The sequence below is a fragment of the Pyxicephalus adspersus genome, chromosome 2 (assembly GCF_032062135.1).
Source record: "Pyxicephalus adspersus chromosome 2, UCB_Pads_2.0, whole genome shotgun sequence".
Lineage (NCBI taxonomy): Eukaryota > Metazoa > Chordata > Amphibia > Anura > Pyxicephalidae > Pyxicephalus > Pyxicephalus adspersus.
The window spans coordinates 13,210,577-13,232,348 of record NC_092859.1 but is presented as its reverse complement, the minus strand read 5'-3'; the positions used below and the strand labels follow the sequence as shown (position 1 = coordinate 13,232,348).

General features: G+C 40.4%; 1 protein-coding gene across 4 annotated transcripts in view; it reads right to left on the bottom strand.

Moving 5' to 3' along the window:
* The window catches only part of SLC44A2 (solute carrier family 44 member 2 (CTL2 blood group)), a 51,033-nt gene that overhangs the window by 21,217 nt on the left and 8,044 nt on the right, over window positions 1–21,772 (bottom strand). For 3 of the 4 annotated variants that reach the window (XM_072399593.1, XM_072399595.1, XM_072399596.1), the window contains exons 2-4: window positions 3,485–3,533; window positions 1,224–1,297; window positions 186–270 (exon numbers count right to left, since the gene is read on the bottom strand). In XM_072399593.1, coding sequence (XP_072255694.1) covers window positions 186–270; window positions 1,224–1,297; window positions 3,485–3,533 — 208 coding nt within the window. Of the gene's footprint in view, window positions 1–185; window positions 271–1,223; window positions 1,298–3,484; window positions 3,534–17,112; window positions 17,181–21,772 lie in introns of those variants that run through there. The other variant, XM_072399594.1, reaches the window with a different exon arrangement.

Sequence of the window (21,772 nt, the reverse complement as noted above, 5' to 3'; positions counted from 1 at the left end):
AACAGACCGGGCATTCTCTATTACCAGCCAATCGATCAATAAACAATTAGTGTCAGGGTCTTTTCAAAGGTGAACATACAAGTAATAAAATTCATACTATATACCCACTAATATAGCCCAATACTTTTCATGTGCAGAAAGAGATACTAGTTGTCCAAGCTCAGTGGAATGGATTGTCAACTTACTCATTAGGGGTGCCAGCTTGGCCACAGAACTGCCCCTTGCTGTCAGTGGGGTAAATAACCTTCCTCGGGTCCCCATATGTCCAGGCTGCAGAAATAAGAAGCACAATGAGACAAAAAACATTACTAAACACAGGCCATCAAACTTCTAAATAAATAAAACCATGGCTCCCAAAATGTGTGCTGCATCACTTCATTTATCCATCTGCATTACAGTTTTCTCCTGGCTCCATGAAAAGTCCCCTAAATATCTGTAGATCCTGCCAATGAAGTCTACCCAATTCACCTTCCTGGGATGATGCAGCAATGATGCAGCACTGCCCCTGAATTAGGAGTAAAGTTGTCACTCATGTAGGATTTGTCTTTTTGCAGGGGAATTAAAGAAATGTTGCAGGGGGGTAGCTATCAGATTCAGTCAATAAATGCAAATGCACTGTTCTTCCCAATTTTTGCCTCTATTGCTGAAACCCCTCCCACCGTGTTCTGCAGTGTCTGGGAGGGGAGCGTGTAGGACACAATGAAAGAGGATTCAGCTTAAGCAGGGAAGGCACAGAAGTTTTTGTTCTTTTTATGAAGCTTGTGCATACCATAGTAACTAGATTTGATACTTATTAGTAGATTCTTTAGTAAATGAAAAGCAGACAATCTTTGTAGCTTATTGCTTTATGTGAGCGGCTTCGCTTGGGTAAAGGTGGCAGGAAAATGTAGTTTAGTACTACATCTTCAACTCCAGTGACCACTGAAAGAATTGTTCCCCTACACGCAAGCTATCCAGCAATCACATGCAAACAGCAAATAATCGTTTAACATTGTAAATCTCCTTTAGCCCGAAATGGTAACAAAACTGAGAACAATGATGTCATTAATGCTCATTTTCTAGATGTCTAGGCATGTCCAGATCTATGTTAGTGAACAGTATTTACAGTTTTTTACATGAGGTTTACTAAATTAAAACAAATTATATAACACTGCAGTGTTAATGATCACACACTCCACCAAGAACAACAATAGTAGTGCAATAGACAAACACACAATACTCACCCACAATTCCCACAGCCACATATGCAATAATAGCAAGCACTATGAGAATACAGCACAGGATATCCGTACAGCTTCTGCAATACAAAAAAACAGATTGTATATTAAAGTGATAACAAAATGATCTTACACATTCATATTAAAAATTATACAATTTTAAAAAGGACACAATAGATTTCTTTCCAACATTTGAGCTCAAGTGTAAAACAAAACATAACATTCTAATATATGAGGAAATACAAAAGTTTCAGTTCAATCTCAAAACAATTTTTTGAATGGTATACATTTTTTCTAAACAGGTTGATTTCATAACAAGGATTTAAAATACATAGTCGCCAACCATACACTACCTCACTTTAAACAAATTTCTAAGGCTGTGGATCTGACATTCACTGAAACATTCCCTGATAGGGAAGCTTCCATGTTCTCGTGTTTTATTGGCAGTAATTGATTGCCCATCAGGGAATGTTTAGTTAGGTAAAAATCCCTGCTTTATTACTGCTACTACATAATTTATTACTGTATATGTATACATGCATTGGGGTGCAATCAACAAAAGTTTTGTTATTTTGGCGGTACTTAGGGACCCGTTTAGGAATCCCTGCCATAAATCCCAAATTATCATTATCTTTTACACCGTTCCGGTTATCAGGTTTTTATTACTTTTTGTGATGTCATTAGGTGGCTTGTAAAACGCTTGCTGGAAGGTCAGTTCCTTTTGACGCTGCTCCAGAACTACATCTCTCAGGAGGTCTTTCAAGGTTTTTTTGTTTTGTTACAAACAGCCTAATAGCAATGGCAGACGAGCCACTTAGCCAGAACACAATTCTCAGTAATTCTTTAACAGGCTTTTCTTCTCTGTATGGTTTATGTTTCCAATAGAAGTCTTCCATCTATTTTATTTATGAGTCACTTCAAGTATGAATTACATCCGGCCGCATCTAATGGACGGTCTGTTCCACAGTACATTACAGTCACCAAGGGATTCACTATTCACCGAGATGTCTTATCCTGGAAAAGGATTTCTTGTGAGGATCCATGCAGGGAAACAATTGTGACAATAGGATCTTCAACAGAGGCATCTCAACCTTATGGCAACTTAGCCGGTCGCCTTGAGACCCCTAATATTCTCTTCTACCCACCCCCTTAGGATACATTTGATGTTTATTTCTTTTCTATTGAAAAGCCATGTACACTGTGGCTTTCTCCATCATTAAAGCTAAGCCTGGCCCCTTGTCATTTTGCCTACCCACATGATGCACACAATGTTCCACCTAATGGCACGCATGCTTCTTCCTTGGTTAACAGGGGGCATTACCAAACAGTGCACTAGGGCATTTGACATAATGGGCCTGATTTAATAAAGTTCTTCAAGGCTGTAGAGGATACACTTTGAAATCAGTGAAGCTGGATGATCCAGCAAACCTAGAATGGATTTTTTCAAAGACATTTGCTAGCAAATGTTTTCAATCTTGGACCGGATCCATTCCAGGTTTGCTGCATCACTCAGCTTTACTGATGAAAGTGTATCCTATCCACCATTGGAGAGCTTTAATAAATCAGACCCTATGAAGCAAGTCTGCCCAATTTTCAAGGAGACATACGTCATGCCAGTTTCAAGAGCATGATGTTTAAATTAATATGAAATGACTGCCTGTTAACCAAGAACGGAGGTACCAGCCAGTGTCTAGTCATGCCCATTTTAGTTATAGCATTTTTCCCATAGCACATTTCTCACGTGCCTAATTTTCCCCATTTTGTTTTAGGCTTTATATTTTGTGGTGATATCTCCATTCTGTAAGCAGAAACTACCTTTACCACCAATGACCACATGGAATCCACCAACAATCACCTGGAATGGCATAAATCCACCCTAAAGCATGCTGCGGGTCATTTTTATTTTTCGTTTGTTTGTGATAATTTTGGGCAACAGTTACTGCTGAACAGCCGGTTATGTTCTATGGGGAAAGTAAGGGGATTGGCGGCAGCTGCCCCACTACATTGATCCCCAATAGCAGATGGCTGTTTAATGGCCTGCTACATCCAAATACTAAAATGAGATCATCAAACACCTGTACCAACTCTGGATCATAGACAATCATCTTGGGGGACAAATATCTATCACCTGTCTAGAAAAAGAGGAGAATCTGAATGCATTACAGGATCTCCTCACCTGTATGAAGAATCTGAACTCATCACAGGAAATCTCTAGGAGTTGGATTATCAGCATATATTGCATTTTACAAAGCCAACCATAAAATTACCTGTTGTGTATGGGGCCTTTAAATGATGGGTCATACTTCCTTGGTTCACCTGTAATACAACAACAAAAATATAAATAAAAAAAAACAAATGCTACTCAACAAACAGTCATTTACTACATACCAACATACTGTTCCCACATTTTGTCCATGAGCTGCTATGGCCTAAGGTCACAGGCCCTGCATAGCAAGAGGATGCCAAGTGCCTATCCATACCCTTTAGCAGCAGAATAGAAGAGAAGCTTGCTGGTAGCAGGAAAGGAAGGCACAGGACAATAGCCAACCCCACTGCAAAGGAAACTTTTTGCTAATTCTCTAAACAACCTTTTAAATCTTTAAATCAATCCAAGTCACTTCAAGAGAACCTGTCTAGATGTAACACGCAGCAAATCTGCACAGCAATGCCAAGAAACACATTCTATTTCAGTTCACTAGTAAAAAGCAGCCACATTTGGCAAATGTAATCACGGTCTGTGGGTGGAAAAATAAATACCAGCTCCATTCCCTGTTCACAAGCTTTTATTATGTGTACGATCTGCAACCAACATGTTTTGGCCAAGTCACTTTTTCTTTGTGTTGCAGACATTTGGCCATAATTAGAGAGTGGAAATGGGAGGGGAGAGAAATTCCCAGATGTTTGGCAGCAGAGGAGCTGGATAAAATTATACACTAAGGAGGGAGAGACATATATAGGACAGATAGGGCACAGAAGACTCCCAGACCAGGAAGCTAGGAAAATACTGGGAGGACACTTTCCTGAGATAGGGGAACAATAGCAGTGAGTTATATAGCAGGGCAGGGCCTGTTTTAGGGTAGGGCACCCACCAGGGCCCAAATTGACAGAATAGCAGGGGCTTCAGTGAACTAGAATGCTGTGTCCTCACTTTAAGTTTGCAGAGGCCACCATCTTGTCTAAAATTTAGACATCTTAGGGCACAGTGGGTGCATCAAAACCAACTTCCCATAGTGGTGTGGCCCCATGTCTACCATCTTGAAAACTGATAAAGTGTGCACTGGCCCAAGCAGAACTCTGGGCACAAAAGCTTTAAATATAATCCTCAATAATTACAAATCTACTTTGTGTGCATGAAATGCCTTGACAAACCCAGCTTTTACATTGACATTATCACAACCTTGTATACAGCAGAGCTGTGGGAGAGGCCCAGAGGGCCAAAACTACATGAGGGGTGGACACAAGATTAGATATGGATAGATATAGATTATATGTCTCCCATAGGACACTATTCGTTTATCCTGGGGTTCAGTTTCAGGTAATTTTTCTTTTTAGTTCTGGCTACAAGACCGATTTCTATCAGGCTTTTATTATTAAACAGGATTTATGTGGAGCCAACATATTACGCAGCGCTGTACATTAAATAGTGATTGCAAATGACAGACTAATACAGACAGTGATACAGGACAAGAGAACCCTGCCTCGAAGAGCTTACAATCTAGTAGCACAATCACTTTTATTGTGCAACTCAGCTGTTGATAATGAGGGGAAATTAGGAAATGGAGGGTATAGTTGTCAATACAGATGTTTGTATAAAAAATATAGTAACATAGTAAGCCAGGTCAAAAAAAATACAGTCTATCAAATTTAACCACTAGGGAAATAAACATATTCCAGATATAAAACCCTATGGACATAGTTTAAACAGAGGAAGGCAAAAAAAAAAAAAAAACCCTGGTACAATTTGCTCCAAGAGGGGAAAAAAATTCTTTCCTGAACCCACGAGGCAATCAGATGTTCTCTGGATCAACAGTCTTGGTTATCTTTACTTTAAAACCTTATTACCCAGTTATATTCTGTGCTTCTAGAAATCATCCAAATTTTTCCTAAAGCGATCTATAGTAGTTGCTGAAACTACTTCCTGAGGGAGCCGATTCCACATTTTCACAGACCTTACAGTGAAGAATCCCTTCCTTATCCGGAGCTTAAGCTTCTTTTCCTCCAGATGCAGAGAGGACCCTCTTGTTCTTTGTAATGATCCTAAAGTGAATAATGGGGAAGAAAGTTCCCTATATGGACCGTTTATATATTTATACAGGGTGATCATATCCCCCCTTAAACGTCTCTTCTCAGGGAACAAAACAATTTTGTTCTCGCTGGTTTATTTATATAAAAATGTCCCCAATGACAATGCCACACATGCTTTAGAGCAACTACAAGTCCCAGCCTACTGATAGGTCAGGCCATGTCTATAATGATTTACTAGTTATTTTAGGATAAGAATGATGAATAAAGCCATCTATCCCCATATACTGCTACAGAATATTTTGCAATGGTCAGAGATGTACAAAGCCATGTAAAATGATCCAAAACTAAAAATGACAAGCAAACCAAAAGGAATCCCAATTGTTCCTACACCACTTTTCATATCCAAAAATATCAGCCACCCGTAATTGATGAACATCTATAGACCACTGTACTTGTCATATTTTGTGACCCAGATGGGTACAACTGTTCCTCTCAGGTGAGATTTATCAAAGGCTTGTACAGAGCCTAAATTGGTAATTCAGAATATTTACACTGCAATGTTTCTTTGTCAACCTAGATTGTTATTGTGGACAATAAGAACTTTCAGAATTTGTTTGGTCACTATGGAAAACAGGGACATTTTTATTTTTTTTATGCAAGACAGGCTGAAAGCTTTACAGAACCAAGAAGAGCTGCTGGTTCTATTGCTGGAGGCATATAAATGATTAATATTACAAGACTACACCCGATGCAGGCCAGCTTGTATTAGTCACCAGCAGTAAAGGGAGGGGATGCAAAACCTTCTCCACACAAAGGGGAAGGGATCACCTTGTAGAATAGAATGAAACCAGATAGAATTACTGTCAACAATACAACAAGTACAGAAGCCCGGGTGGGGACGCCTTACAAGAAACAATATGTTTATAGTAACATTATTATATTACATACACAAACTGTCTGGCCAAAAAAAAGTGAACATGCCTGTGGGGGCAGTGTTATGATTTTGGGTGCCTGTGGGGGGCAGTGTTATGATATGGGGCAGTGGTTGCCTACCTTTTGGGACTGATGGACCACTTAATTTACTTAGTTCTGGACCTTGCATGTGCGGGAAGCAGGGTGTCACTCAAAGGGAAGAAACTTCCCCTTTAGTCATGATTTCAGAACCCTCCCACTCTCCGATTGCAGGTCACAACCTGCCCACCACCCTGAGCCTGTTATCCATACAGGGGACATGGTCCTTCTAACCCCGCACAGAGGCGCACCAGCCACAGATCACCAAAATTTGTCGGCCGCTGATCTGGGGTGCCTCTGGAGGTCAGTGTTATGACCTGGGTTCTCCTGTGGGGGAAGTGTTATGATCTGGGGTTGCTTTAGTTGATAAGGTCCAGGTTTATCATCTTTACATGCCCCATAAAAATTAGGTCAGCTGTATACCTAAAAAAGAATTGATGTTCGTCCCCCAAATCAATGGCACAGCCATATTTCAAGATGGCAATGCCAGGATTCGTTGGTTTCAGATTGTTAAAGAGTCTAGACCTTAGCCCAGGGGTCAGCAAACTATGGCCTTTAGGCCAGATACAGCCTAGCCAGTAGTTTGTTCCAAACCCAATGCCCCCTGGCCGGCAACCCGCGGGTCTGGAGGATCGGCCAGGGGGCGTTAGGAACTACCAGAGCCAGAGCTCAGGAGCCGCCTCAATGCTCTTGCTCCCCTATTTACCACGGCCGGCGTTGATACTTCCGCCGCTGCAGTAAATAGGGAAAGCTCCCTGAAGGAATATCTCTTCCCTCCGCAATGCATATGGAGGAGAGAGATTTCACTTCACGGGGCGTTCCCTGGTGGAACCATTTGGGCGGGACTCAGCGTCTGGCCTAGTGTGCTCCCACCCACCCCCTGAAATGGCCTATTGGTCATAAAAGTTTGCCAACCCCTGCCTTAACCCCATTGAGATTCTTAGGGATATCCTGGAAAACAAGACTTTGCACAGCTGTCCAACTCTCCCATCATCAATACAAGATTTTGATGAAGATTGAGAAAAACAAATGCAATAAAGGTTGCGATATAAGCTTTTTGAAATGCTACCATAGTGAATGCATGCCATAGTTAATGCTAAAGGCATCCCAACAATTTATTAGTGTGCGACTCTCTTAGGACAGAAGACGTGTATTAAAAACTGTTTCTTTTGTCGTTGAACCTTGAGCTCCGATCAAGTCCAGGTTTAAACAAATGGTGAAAGTTGTTCTAGAGTGACTAGATCCTGGTTGAGGTCACAGATTACTCATACAATGGTTTTGCATTGGAGCATCCACGCAACATTCAGTAATGCCATTGGGTTGGCTGGGCATCAGGCAGATGTTGCATGCAATGTCCCATAACAGTCTACTTCATTAATGCGCCATTACAGACTTACACAAACAACTTCAAGTTGATGGACATTGTATTCAAACATGGCAAAAACTTCTATCTTCTAGTGTAGAATTTCAAGAGCTTTCATGTGTCACGTGAACCCAGCCTAAAGCATCCAAAGTCTACTTTGTAAAGTGCCTCCAGCTTTCCCCTAGCTTTAGGAGCACAGGGGGCCACGTCATCTTGCCAATGAGATCCCAGAAATGGTGAGAACTCTCATATGAAAGTGCTGCAGCACAGTGCTAGGAGCATGATTTTAATAGGGTGTAAAATAAACTCCTCCAGAGGGGAGAGAAGGCTTCTTTAGAAATCAGAAATGAGTAGCATGACTTCTTCTTACCCTGATGGCCGGGCTCTCACATCTGTCTTGCATTGTAGGCAATGACATGAGTTAACAAAGCAGATTTTCTGAGTGGTCTTATGGAAAGTCTTTCAGATTAAGGAATAATGTATTTTACCTTGCTTCAATTTCTGTAGACACAAGTAATTAATGTGCATAGTGTAGGTGGGCCCTGCTATAGGGATCATTTTATGGCCATAAAGAGAAAGCCATTTCATCTACCATCACAGGAACAAGACAAAGCGATGGTCGCTATCTGCCCAGTTGCAAGTCTTTTTTTTGTTGAACAGGTCCACTTTAAGTTGACAACATTGCAAGTTCATATAGACATGTGTGCAAGTCTTGATGTGTTTTTGTGGTACATGAACACTATAATTGCAGAGTAGAGTCCTGTCCTGCTTTGGAGAGCCAGAAAAAGAAATCTTTTTAAGATTTGTCTCACAAAAATGCAGTATATTATTTTTTTGTACAGAAGAACACTCGGTGCATAATGGCAATCACAGTCAGTGCCTGGGGCAAATTCTCAGTGCAGAGACAAACTGATATTGCTGCGGGATTATCGCAATACTGCAGTTATTTGCTTACACACCCACCCACACAGTAACGTTCCTCCTATTTACAAATACAGACAGAGGGTGAGACAATAGAAAAAAAACTTTGGAACAGAGAAGGCAATAAAAATAAGTTGTCCTTAATTATGCAAGATTGTTTTTAAAGTGTATGGACCATGAACTTACCTTTTTTTTATCGCTTCCCCATGTTTACTATTGTTTTTTTTTTTTCTTTTATACCTCGTTCTTTTGTCTTACTCTTCCTTTTGATATGAATGACTGGGGAGTAGACATATAGCCATACACTTCTCCTATGCCACCGCATGCCCACCATAATGATGGACATGGCCATCAGCAAAGGTTATCTAGTTTGTAATCCTGGTTTGTCGATATTTGAGTTCATGTCTATATAGTTGTTCATTTATATTAGTTGTTTATTAACATGGGGGAGTCGGCCTCGGCCTCTTAAGATTGTACTTGTTCTAACTCATAGTATGCTATGAGATGGAGGTAACAAGAAATTTTGTTAAAGTAAAATGTTGCTCAGACACACTAAGATCGGAAGTGTCAGAACCTACTTTGTTATGGTATTCTTTATTTTTTCTTTTTGATGGCCCAATATTGCCCCAGCTACCACCATCTTTGATCCCAGGTGTCACTAGACTTACTATGCATCTTCCACTCTCGAAGTTCTACTAATTCTGCTTTATAACCATGAAGTGTAAATAAAAATCCACCCCTTAACCTTCCTAATTTTACCTACAAATTATAGAATCTATAGATCCAGTGATAAATCCACCATCACAGGATAAAATGTATAGTTCATCCATGCTCTTCAGGTAAACCAAGGCACGGTGTTACATTACCTTCCAATGATTCATGCTGTAAACATGTCTGGCTCACTGATGAGGTTGTTTGTCAAGAGTTGAAAGATCTCGAGACATCACTGGAGAATCCAATATGAGCCGCACCTACCCGCAGTGCAAAGCTGCCTGCTCTCTACCTAGCACAACACTTTCAAGCATTATATTTCAGAAAACAAGGTAATGACTTAGTTCACCAAATATTTACGAATCAAGCCAAGATGAGATGGCCATTTTCCAGTTCTCCTGGCCTTCAAAAGATGCTTGAATCGGAACTGTAGAAATTGTTACAGCTAAAGCTAAACCCAGGTACAACTAAAGACTGCAAAAAAGAACTAAAGGCGACTGGTCAATATTTTGGCCATGTTTTCTCATTGTTCTTGGTATGCAGTACAGAGCTTGCCTAAATCCATACAATTCACAGAGATCTTGCAACTAAATTCCGCCATAACGTACAGTGGCCAATATCATCCTAAGAACGTTTTAGCTTCATTTTCACTCTACTCTTTATCAGAGAAGATAATTCCACAAGAACACAGCTCAGGTCTGCAGAAATCTGGTTTTCCTATTCATACATATTTTATTCCTTAGCAAGCACAAAAAACGTTTTTTATTTATATTTTATCAAAGGCTTGGCAAAGTACAGATACTTCAAGTCACTGGTGAGGCAAGGCTGGCCTCTCCCAATTACTGTTAGGACGATAATTATAATATTAATAATAATATGTGGCGAATACTGGCAAGCTTCGATACCACCCGGAAATAATTGACCTTAAGACTGGTTAATTGGCTTCCACTAAAATTGATCTTAGACTGTAATAAAGACATATGACCATGGTAGGGACATTAGATTGTGAGCCCCTTTGATGGACAGCTAGTGACATGACTATGGACTTTGTACAGCACTGTGTAATATGTCAGAACTATATAAATACTGTGTAACAATAACAATAATATTAGGAACTTCCAGGTTTTTCTTAAAGAGTCAAGCTAATCAAACAGCAATAAATATGGCTACTCACTTGCCAACTTTTTTTTATAAAAAAAAAAAAAAAAAAAAAAACACACACACCACATACATATATATATTTCACACTTAAGGGTGCGTGGAATGCCTTCAGAACGGCATTGAAGTGATTTACAAGATAGCATGGGAAAGCATTGTGAGCAGTGTGGAATGCCAGTAATAAATCTGTACAATTGGCCAAGTACCTGCCGGCACCTGGTGGTATTTCAACAAATGGGCCACCAGAACAGCCTCCTATTATAAGTATGCAATTGTTTACAGGTAAATTTAAGGAGGGAGGATGTATGCTTCTAAACCAAGGGTCCTTTCTAAAGGATAATCTACAACTCTTTAAGTTTTGATAAAACATATACAGTAAACATGTCTCCATTTGCTATACCATTATATAGGTTATCAAACTTGAAAATCAAATATAATATAAAGTACAATTAGGGACTAATGCCATTTGCTTTGGTCAATTTTTAACACTAGTCGCTTTTTTCCTGATCTTCTAAAAGAGCTTGTTCAAACCACAAATGTATGGACATGTTTATTACTGCACCATGCTTTATTGAGCATTATTTTATATTTCAAGCTTAAGAGAAAAATAGCATATAGAATACCAATGCCTCAATGAATGGGGCACATAAACAATGGTTATCATACTATACTTGTGATGGGACTGCACTGGAAAACTTGCAAAATATATTAGAATTTCCTTGTAAGCGTTTGCTGCAGCTTTGTATATGAATGACAACAACCCCTATTTAATGTACAGCGCTGAATAATATGTTGGCCCTATATAAATCCTGTTTAATAATGACAACGCCCAGCTGCATGACACTTAAATATTGCTGGCTGGGATTCATCACTCAATCTTGGACATAAAATTCCTGACATTTTCTTGCCAGAGCCACAAATACATAATCGGCCAATATACAAAGAGGGACAATGCTCCGCTCTAAGCAAGTTGAGGATAATAACTTTTAGGACTTGTACGATAGATATGTCCCACAGGCCCCATATGACACAAATATAGGACCAGGAGACAAACAGATTCAAGTGTCAGGCTACTCTGGAAATGGTCCTAAAATCTGATTAATAAAATGGATTTTAGACCAAAGAATCTTATGACAGGCCAAATATCACTCCTACAGATGTAGAGACCACAACATACTGATGGCAGTTGGCCATTACATTGAATGCAGTGAAGAACATGTATTGTAGCACACAACTATTTGAAATATCTTTATATTATGTTTTATAGAGGTTGCACTGTATGATGTAGGGTGTTGATAGTGCCCGTAAAAATAAACACTTGCCCTCAACCATCGTGTAACAAAAACACACCCCAAGTGTCTTGATAAGACTTTGCTGTATGCGTTTCAGCTGTATTTAACACATTGGCCGCTTGACATTACAAAAAGGTGCAGGAGAGCAAAATGATTTGCTAAGACACAATTTGTTATGGAGTTAAGCAGTTGATGAGACTTGTCAGCCAGCCTGCTATACAAGTTATAAAAGAGCTATAAATAGGACAAATACACACCTGTACAGAACAGCAAACAACCTATTTACATTTTTCCCTTGCAGCAAAGCCCAGCACAAGCCCATCACAGCCGTATGCGGACTGAACTATTGTGTATGCGATTCCATAACACATAATCTACAATCATTTTAGGCAGAAGCAGTACCACAAGGCTGTTAGCCATGCCTGTCAAAAGATAGCCAGGAAGGAGCAACAGCTACACTCCAGGTTTGCTGGATCACTCAGCTTCACTGATAAAAGTGTATCCTCTCCAGCCTTGCAGAGCTTTAATAAATCAGGCCCCAAATAATAATATTAGTATTTATGTAGTGCCAACATATTACGCAGCCCTGCACATTAAATAGAGATCTCTATACTCATCCCCACTCCAATGCATCACCATCACAAATAACAACAGGAACAAAATCTCATATTGTTGCAAAGTATTTTTTAATGTTCACGATTCAGATTTTCCTAGATAGGACACACTAAATTCAAAGCCATGGAGACCCTAATAATTGAAATAGGCGCCTCCTCCAACCCACAAAAATATTGGCTCCAAATTTTCACTTTGATTAACATTGCGCTCCAGTCCTGATGGAAATAATGCTTAGAGTTCTACTTTATACAAATCTAGTAATTATAAGCCCTTCTGGGCAGGGTCCTCTCCTCCTCTTGTGTCTCTGTCTGTATCTATCAGTCATTTGCAACCCCTATTTAATGTACAGCGCTGCGTAATATGTTGGCACTATAAAAATCCGATTAATATTATTATTGGAAGCAGATTAATCTTCCAACCGGATGTCAATATCCTACAAGTGTTTGCCCGGAACATATCCCCTGATATTTACCGTTATTCACTTTAAGCTTTTTACTTTCACCCATTTCTTTCCCTTCTTTTCAAAAGAAACTTACTGGGCTGTTCTGTTCCATGATCGCATGGCTTGTGTTTAATTTTCCATAACCAACTCAAAAGACAATTGAAACAGTCAGCTAGAAGGAATTTCTGGTTATAGTTTGAGAAAATATAAGCCCCAACTAGATGACATTTAGTTCATCAACAACTGCGTTATTCTTTTTCTTTTAGAAAAGAGTGCTTTTTATTCTGTAACATTTCCATGTTGTTATTCCCCTGGAGCTTCTGTCAGCTACTTCCTTGCTACATAAACGGTTATGCAGATTCATTCTGGACTGGCTTGGCAATAGTGACAATGGTACACCAGAACTACACATGTCTGTCAGCAATAACTTTACTTTTACTTTATCAGGGACGCATGTGATTGGGTGATAGTATAAGAGATTATAATTCAATAACTGTAAGGCTATGTATACGTCAGATGATTCTCGCCCGATATGAACAGTCAGGCTTGTTTTGGGGCAAGAATCGGATATGTACGGTATATAGAGGTCTCCCCACATCGTTCATGGATCTGTCCTGACTGAATTAAGGACAGACGACGAACAACTGCAACAGAAGTAATCTGTAGAAGAGAATGGCCTTGTGTGTATATAGCACTCGTACATCTTTCTTTTATCATGTTCGATTAATGAATTGCATAATATGCAATGTCCATAATCAGTAAGATAAAATTAAAACGTAAAATAAACGATAAAATAAACTCAACAAAAGGAAAAAAATAATGGCAAATCATTTAACAGAATTTATGTACAGAATATTGTTAAAAATTGTTGTGCGAGGTGGGTATTTGTGTCAACATTGAGCAAATATCCAATCCTTGAAGCTGATCACAAGAAATCAGTTACAGTAAATGCACTGAAAAAAGTGTTAGACGTTCCCTGAGTTACGTCGGTTCAAGTTAAAATATTTATACCTTCTGATGACGCTACAGATATGGAAGTTTTGCAGGGAAGGCAAAACGTAACACTGTATGCTGTACAATACGTTGGAAACAATGCCGGGATGTACGTATTTCTCGCCAGTGAACCACAAAATTAGAGGGTACAGTATTACTTCATACTGATCAGCATTCTATGAGACTTGTTGGTGGGCTAGGCCAGTTTCCAACTTACGATATTTTTGAGTTACAATGCAATTGTCTTAACTCCAGGACTACCCGTATATAGTATGATTAGCATCAGGCCAACTGCAGCCTGAGGCTGGTGCAACTCTAGGAAGACAATCCATGCAGGATGTTTCCAGTTAGAAAGGTATTTGTGGCCCCTGGGGACTTGTTTTGATATAAAGCACTGGATCTCCACCAAAATTTCAACTCCAGCACAATCTCAAAAGTTCCCATTCATAGCAGAAATTTCAGTAAATGATGGAGCCAAACCTAATCCTGGAAGGAGGACAGCAGTCGTATGGCCAAAACTGGCAACAATCCAGCCAAGTGCTCCAGCTAGAGCACTAGGGACCATTGGGGCTTTCACTCCGTAATCAGGATTCGAAACATGCAACTACAATATTAAAAAGTAAACACTGTCACAGTCTTTTGGTTTTGGACAATGGAGAGGTCGTCCACCAAGTGGTCTCTTCCATCGCTCTGGGATTCTAATGAGGAGGACACCATGCTTGAGTGTTTATGCATTATGAGGAGCTCCCATCTGTCCTTCATTTGGCCGGGCTGTCCTTCTTTTAGATCCCTCTTGTACACATCCACCCAAAAAAAGGACAGAGGGATCAACACACTTCCTCAAAAACTGCATTATTTAACTAACATTCTGCATTAAACCTTTCCCCCAGCCTCTAAAGTGGTACAAAAAATGGGTTAAAATTTTTTGCACATTCATTTCCTATAGGCTGAAAATTAGGGAGTGACGGGTGTCATTTGCCTACATACCTTGAACAAAAATATCTCCTTCTACCCTATCCCCAGACATTGAGTAGTACCAGTGAAAAATACAATGGTGAAAGTGGCAGGGAAACAGACGGGCATAAAGATGGATTGGGGCCCTGGATACCACCAGAATGCATGGCTTCCCTGGGGCCACTAGGTAGCATACATTTAGGAGCTTATGGCTGTGGCCCACCAGAGGATTTCTCCAATCCAATCCTGGTTGGGAATTTAGCCACTAATATCACTAATAAAAAAGTCAGAAGCTGACTAAGCTCACCAGGATCCACTTTTATACTAAACATAACTAGTCTGTAGCATTAAACAGTTAATTTTCTGCAACTGCAAAATTCCCAGCACCACAAATAAAAATAATAAATATATATAACTGAATGGAGTTTGAGCAGGTTTACACCAGCATAACACAAGTCTGCATACCATCTCATTGAAGTGACAATGATGCTTCTATATAGATACTGAAAGGTAAGGAAGTGTTGCATTGTAAGAAGCAATGAATGATGAGCTCACCTGGACACAGATTACACTATAAAACCCTGCACAGACATCAAATGATTGTCACTGGAAATGATAATTTTTGATTGTTTCCAATTAAAGATTAATGAGTGTTGTGCACACAGGATAAGCAAGTGGCACACTGCTGTGCTCTCCTCCATAGAAATACACAGCGGTCATTTATTATTCTGCCATAGCAGATTGATGAATGACACTGGAGAACCTTTATTAATGCCAAATTTACACCCAAGAAAAGCAGGATGAAACACAATGTTTGTCTCAGGTAGCAATCATTTGAGGTGTTTCTGTATCTTAATTTACAGGGTTATCTGTCTGGAGGTTATCACAATGTACACAACAGAAGCCAAGCATGGGATAAGGGGACTGCAGGTGTATTCTTATATAACTGGCACTTATTTACTCAGTTAAAACAAACATTCACAATCATCTCTAGCAACAATCTAGCTGTCCCACAGCATTGCTCATTGATCAGTCCTCGCCTTAAAGGTTGGGATGGTTCAAGTTGGTCATACACATTACAAATCCGACTGTACAACCTTTTATAGGTTTACGATTCGTTATGCAACTTCATGCCAAATCTCAACAAACCAATCCACATACACTGCCAACAATACAAATACAATCTAAAGCAATACACTTACATCTGATACACATACAATCCACAGCAATACGTTTAAATCTAATATACTCCAAACAATATAAATACAACCCAAACAATACAAATACAACCCAAAGCAATACACTTACATCCAATACAAATACAATCCAAAGCAATACATTTATATCCAATGCACTCCACACAAAAAAATACACGTACATCCAATACAGGAGAATATACAAATACAACCCAAATCTAATCCAACAAGCCTTTACATTCAATAAGGATTGTTGGAAGATCTAAAAGCGACTGTACAATCAGAAGGTAACATGCACGGCCAACTTTACATCCAAATAATCCTCTCCCTAAATTTTTCATCCATAAGCAAACTTTTCATCTATAAGGATCTTTAGCGTGGCCATAGATAGCCCTTCTACGGGACTACCTCAAGAGCCGACAACACATTCCTCCAACCAATGGCTCATGAGGGGCAAGTAGCCACTTGTTGAAGTTTTCCCAATTTAGTATATCCTCCACCCTGATTAGAAGGGTTAAAAAACACTATGGATTCTGGCTATAAATTCCAATGTACGAATTGAGACATCTAACTTTCTAGGGTTACGCAGAGGGCAGAGGTGGCCCCGGTTCCATTTATTGGGTGGCTATAGAAACACGCAATTAGTAATAATGGAGACAGGTAATCAAACAACCCAGGTGTCCCCAAAAAAACAAGACAACCTGTTGAATGTTTGTATGTATAAAGCTCAGAAGACTCCGCACATCAACAGCTTAGTGCAAACTAATTTCCTGCCAGCACAGACTCAGACCTGGGCACTGATCTGACCACAGCAGTACAATCCAGCTTATTTCTGCTATGAGGCACCATAGGACGGTGCAGTGTACAAGACCAGCACTATTATATATAGCAGGGATCTGTCTAATGCCAACATCTAAATAAAGCGCTCAGTGCATACACACAGGCAGCAGTGTATACAATACATTTATATAGCAAGGAGCAGGCTATGGCTTACCGTGCTTGCCATAGTAATTCTCCTGATCCCCCATGCTGCTGAGTCTCTCCTCCCTTGTGCCCACTCCCTCTCTTATTACCCCCTCCTCCTCCACTCTCCCCCACCCAGGTCAGCTGGTCCCAGGCACCCAATGACTCCTCTCCCAAACTGGTCTAACTGGTGTCAGGTTGTTCACAGGAGGGGGAGGAGAGAGAATAAAGGAGAAAGAAGGGGCTGCAGCTGCCAATCTGAATCTCTGCACATAGATACCTTCAGTGGCAGGGAGCTGGAGGATTTTTGTCCACCTAACTTTTCAAAAATATTTAAAAAATGGAGAGGGAATCATGACCCAAAAGAAACAACTTAAGTTTCTTTACTGATCTGCTTAAGTATTCCAGGTCAAATAAAGCAGTCGAGCAACCTGCGTTTAAGAAGAAGGCCGGCAATGGCGGCTAATGTATTGCAGAGTTTAGGGCCTAACTCCAGGATTTTAAAAAACTTTTCCTTGCAGCCAGACATTTGATTGGTGAGCTCCAACGCTCTCTAGGTTCAGAACCCTCAGTTCCCAGGCCGTAGCATTCCATTTTAATTAACAGAAAAAAGTTTTTAAAGGAGTCTATTAAAATTATTCAAAAAATAAAGTGCTCTCCATCTACACACTACACAGAATAGTTCATTAATTTAGGGTTACCCATGAATGATAAACCAGGAATTACTGTTCTGTACATGCACAAACACATATGCTTGCGCTGGGTGTGCCGTATGAAAAGATGACGATAGCATTGCACATATTGGATAGCACTAATTGTAGATCCATCGGTAATGGTAACTCCAAATTGATGAGCTGTAATGGATTAGAATTCATCACCTTTTGAGTACTGTTATTTTTCACCAATTTTTACATATTTTGTGTCTGTGGGTTTGACAAAAAGTTAAACCGATATCATGTAACCTAAAAAATTACAACCGACACTAATATTTTCTGTACAGCTTCTCCTTTAGGTAAATATCAATTTTGAGTTTCAGTTATGTTTTTATGAGCATAGTGAAGTGGTGCTAAATGGAAAGAGGTAGCTGTGGCTTTACAGAAGTATGTCAAGCTGCTGCAGAAATCTATAAAAGCTAAAGCTATATACAAATAGACCACTGCTTAGAGAGCGTGAACGTTGCTAAATAAAGTTTGGCTATACAGATTTATGCTCCAGACAGACTAATGCTTAGCATAGCTGATTGGAAAGCTGTATTTTTCACCATAAGGAGTCAGACTGCTGCAGATAGACCACTGCTTACAGAACATGAATGGTGCTGAATGGAGCGCTGTAGTTGTGGCTATACAGGAGTTTGTCAGACTGCTACAAATAGATCACTGCTTAGGGAATATGAACAGTACTGATTGGAGAGCTGTAGATGTGATGATAAAAGTAGTGCGCAAGACTGCAGAAAGACTACTGCCTATGGAACATGAATGATGCAAAAAAGAGAGCTGTGACTACACAGGGGTTTGCCCAACTGCTGCAGAAAGATCACTGATTGCGGAATATGAACAGTGCTGATTGGAGAGCTGTAGATGTACTGATAAAGGAAGCATGTCAGATTCCAGCAGATAGACCCCTGCTTATGGAACATGCATGGTGCTCATCAAACAGCGGTGGCTGAGGCTATACACCTATATGCTGCACAGACCACTGTTTATGGACCATGCATGGTGCTGAGCAGAGAGTGGTGGCTGGGGCTATATAGCTGTATGCAGCAGACAGAACAATGCTTATGGAACATGCATGGTGCTGAGCAGAGAGTGGTGGCTGGGGCTATACAGCTATATGCTGCACACAGACCACTGCTTATGGAACATGCATGGTGCTGAGAAGAGAGCAGTGGCTGAGGCTATACACCTATATTCTGCACAGACCACTGCTTATGGAACATGCATGGTGCTGAGAAGAGCGGTGGCTGGGGCTATATACCTATATGCTGCAGACAGACCACTGCTTATGGAACATACATGGTGCTGAGCAGAGAGTGGTGGCTGGGGCTATACACCTATATGCTGCAGACAGACCACTGCTTATGGAACATGCATGGTGCCGAGCAGAGAGCAGTGGCTGAGGCTATAGAGCTATATGGTACAAATAGACCACTGTTTAAAGGACACAAGCATTTCTGATTGGAGAGCTGTAGCTGTCACCAAAAAGAGGCCAAAAACTGCACCCTTCTCCATTTTTCTTAGATTGAGACGTAGCAAAAATTGGTCTCCAAAGATCCTGAAAATGAATATGGCCATCGACAATGAGAAATGCACTCATTTAGGATGCTTTGCACAACAGTAACAAAGACTGAAGTGGAGGAAGTATTGTGTCTCTGGAATCCTGTTCAGTTTTTGTACACATTCCAGAAATCAGCACGGAGGAGTACAATGCTGTCGGTAAAGGCCAGTGGAAGAAGGAGCCAAGCGTTTTTGGAAGAAATCTGATCATAAAGGCAGCAGCAGCCCTAAACCTAAATATATTATCAACATCTACCCAGTAGCTGCTGGAAACAAACCAGCACAAAACGTGTTAAGGGATCAGTTCATCCAATGCTAAGCAGGTGTATTTGACTGGTATACATCTTGATATATTCAATCCATATTTACCTACGTGTTTATCTATCCACAATCAGTTGGCTGCCAGATTCTGTTCAGATTTGGGAAGTTTATTGGATCAAAATTGAAAACTTCCCTATGTATCCCTAATGTAGCCATACACTGGTGCATGACAACTATAAAGATTAATATCTCCAGGTATTGATCCTGGCTTCAACTGCACACCTTTAGATTGGCCAAATTCTTCACTCGATCAATATTCAACCCCTCACTGACAACATCCTGTTTTGACCACCTATAGCTGGGGAAGCTTCTTCTGAGTTACAATGTTACAATATAATATCGGCGGTCAGAGTTGGAGGTAGCAGCATCGATTGGGAAAGGAACGGGAATTCTCAGTCAACGTTCCATCGATATATTGAATAAACATTGATTGGAAATGCCCAATTATAAAAAAAAATTTAGATGTTAGATTTTATTGTTTTTATAGAATCTAATGTCAGATCTGTGTTATTATCTTGGCTGTGTACACCCGTTAAAATATAAAAGACTGAAAGATGCATAAACAAGCTTTGTACATACAGCGCTGTTCTGCTCTATGGAGAAGGGGGGAGACCGAGCGAGTGGCATCCCACTGCGCTCTCTCCCCTTCACTTGCATTGTGGTCCTTCGTCATTTAAGGATGCGCCAAGACGGATCCATGAATACCATTGGATAGCCACTGTACACATCAGATTCTCGACCAATACTAGCCCTTAAACGATAATTGGACGAGAATCATCGGACGTATATATGTAGCCTTAGGCACTCCAATCCAATTTAAGAGATCTTTTAGTGAGATTAGAGATCTAAGACTGATCAGTGTCCTCTCTCCTATCATTTCACTCAGCCAATCCCATAAACTGGCTGGACTCACAGCGCAGACTGCCGCTGACAAGGGTCACCTGCTCATGTACTTTTCACGGTCTGTGGTGTAAAAAACGATTAGGGGCTCTAATTTAGAGGAATTTTAATCTGCCAGGATGAGCTTTTTCCAAGGGAATATGAGGAGTAGGGACAGACAAAGATGGATAATAACACCCAAAATATCTGGGTGGACAAGAATTGACAGTAGGGAGATTTTACTCTTGGGCTATACAAAACATAGAAGTTAGGGGACCCCACAAGGCTCCATAGTTGACCACAGCAATTGTTCACAGGTACTTGCATTACTGCTAACACCCTTCCACCGTGATCTGCAGTGTCTGGGAGGGGGAGGCTGTAGGTCGTACTTTTGTAATAAAAAAATCTTCTCATTTGGAGTGTTAAATCTGAGGCTGCATCAATTTTGTTGTGCTGAGAAAATGCAGGAACTATAGATGGAGTCCCCAGGGACAAATTAGGAGAACATGGAGTCCTGTGCAAATACAAAGCAGTGTCCCCAATTGTAGAGCACAGGGGGCACAGGGGGGGAGAAGTTGGGGGCCCTAAACTAGTTGCAAGGATCTCTAACAACAAAGTGGACAGACAAAATTGAGAGGCCATTGCAGCTCCTTTCCTAAATCTACACTAACTCCCCCATCACTCGTAGCACAAGCTAGGGCTCTTTTTAATGCCAATGACGTCTTCTAATCTCAGCGGTGACTGAGAAGCAGAAGTGGTGAAGTGGACGTTCTTATGTTTATATCTGCTGTCTATAATTGGAGGCCCGCTGTTATAACACATCACTGACATTTCTATATTAAACTTGTTCTATTTATTAGACTTCCCCAAACCTCCCTCTCTGTGAGTTCCTAAAGTGCGGCCTACATGGCCACTTGTCTAGTCATAGGCCTGTAACCATAAGCAATCACGTGGCTGAAAATGTCTGAATGTAAACAAGGTTTTGTTGTCATGGCAACCAGACATCTATTGCTTACCGATCATATTCCCTAATAAATGTAAAGCGCTGTGTATTATGTTGGCACTATATATATATACTGTTTATTAATATAAATAATAATATCATTTCCTACGGTTAAAAAAAAAAGGATAAAGCACCTCTCCTTTCTGTTGTGGCGATCACGACTGAATGGTGCAGAGCCTCCAGGGATGCCTACGTCACACATCCTGAGAAGCTCT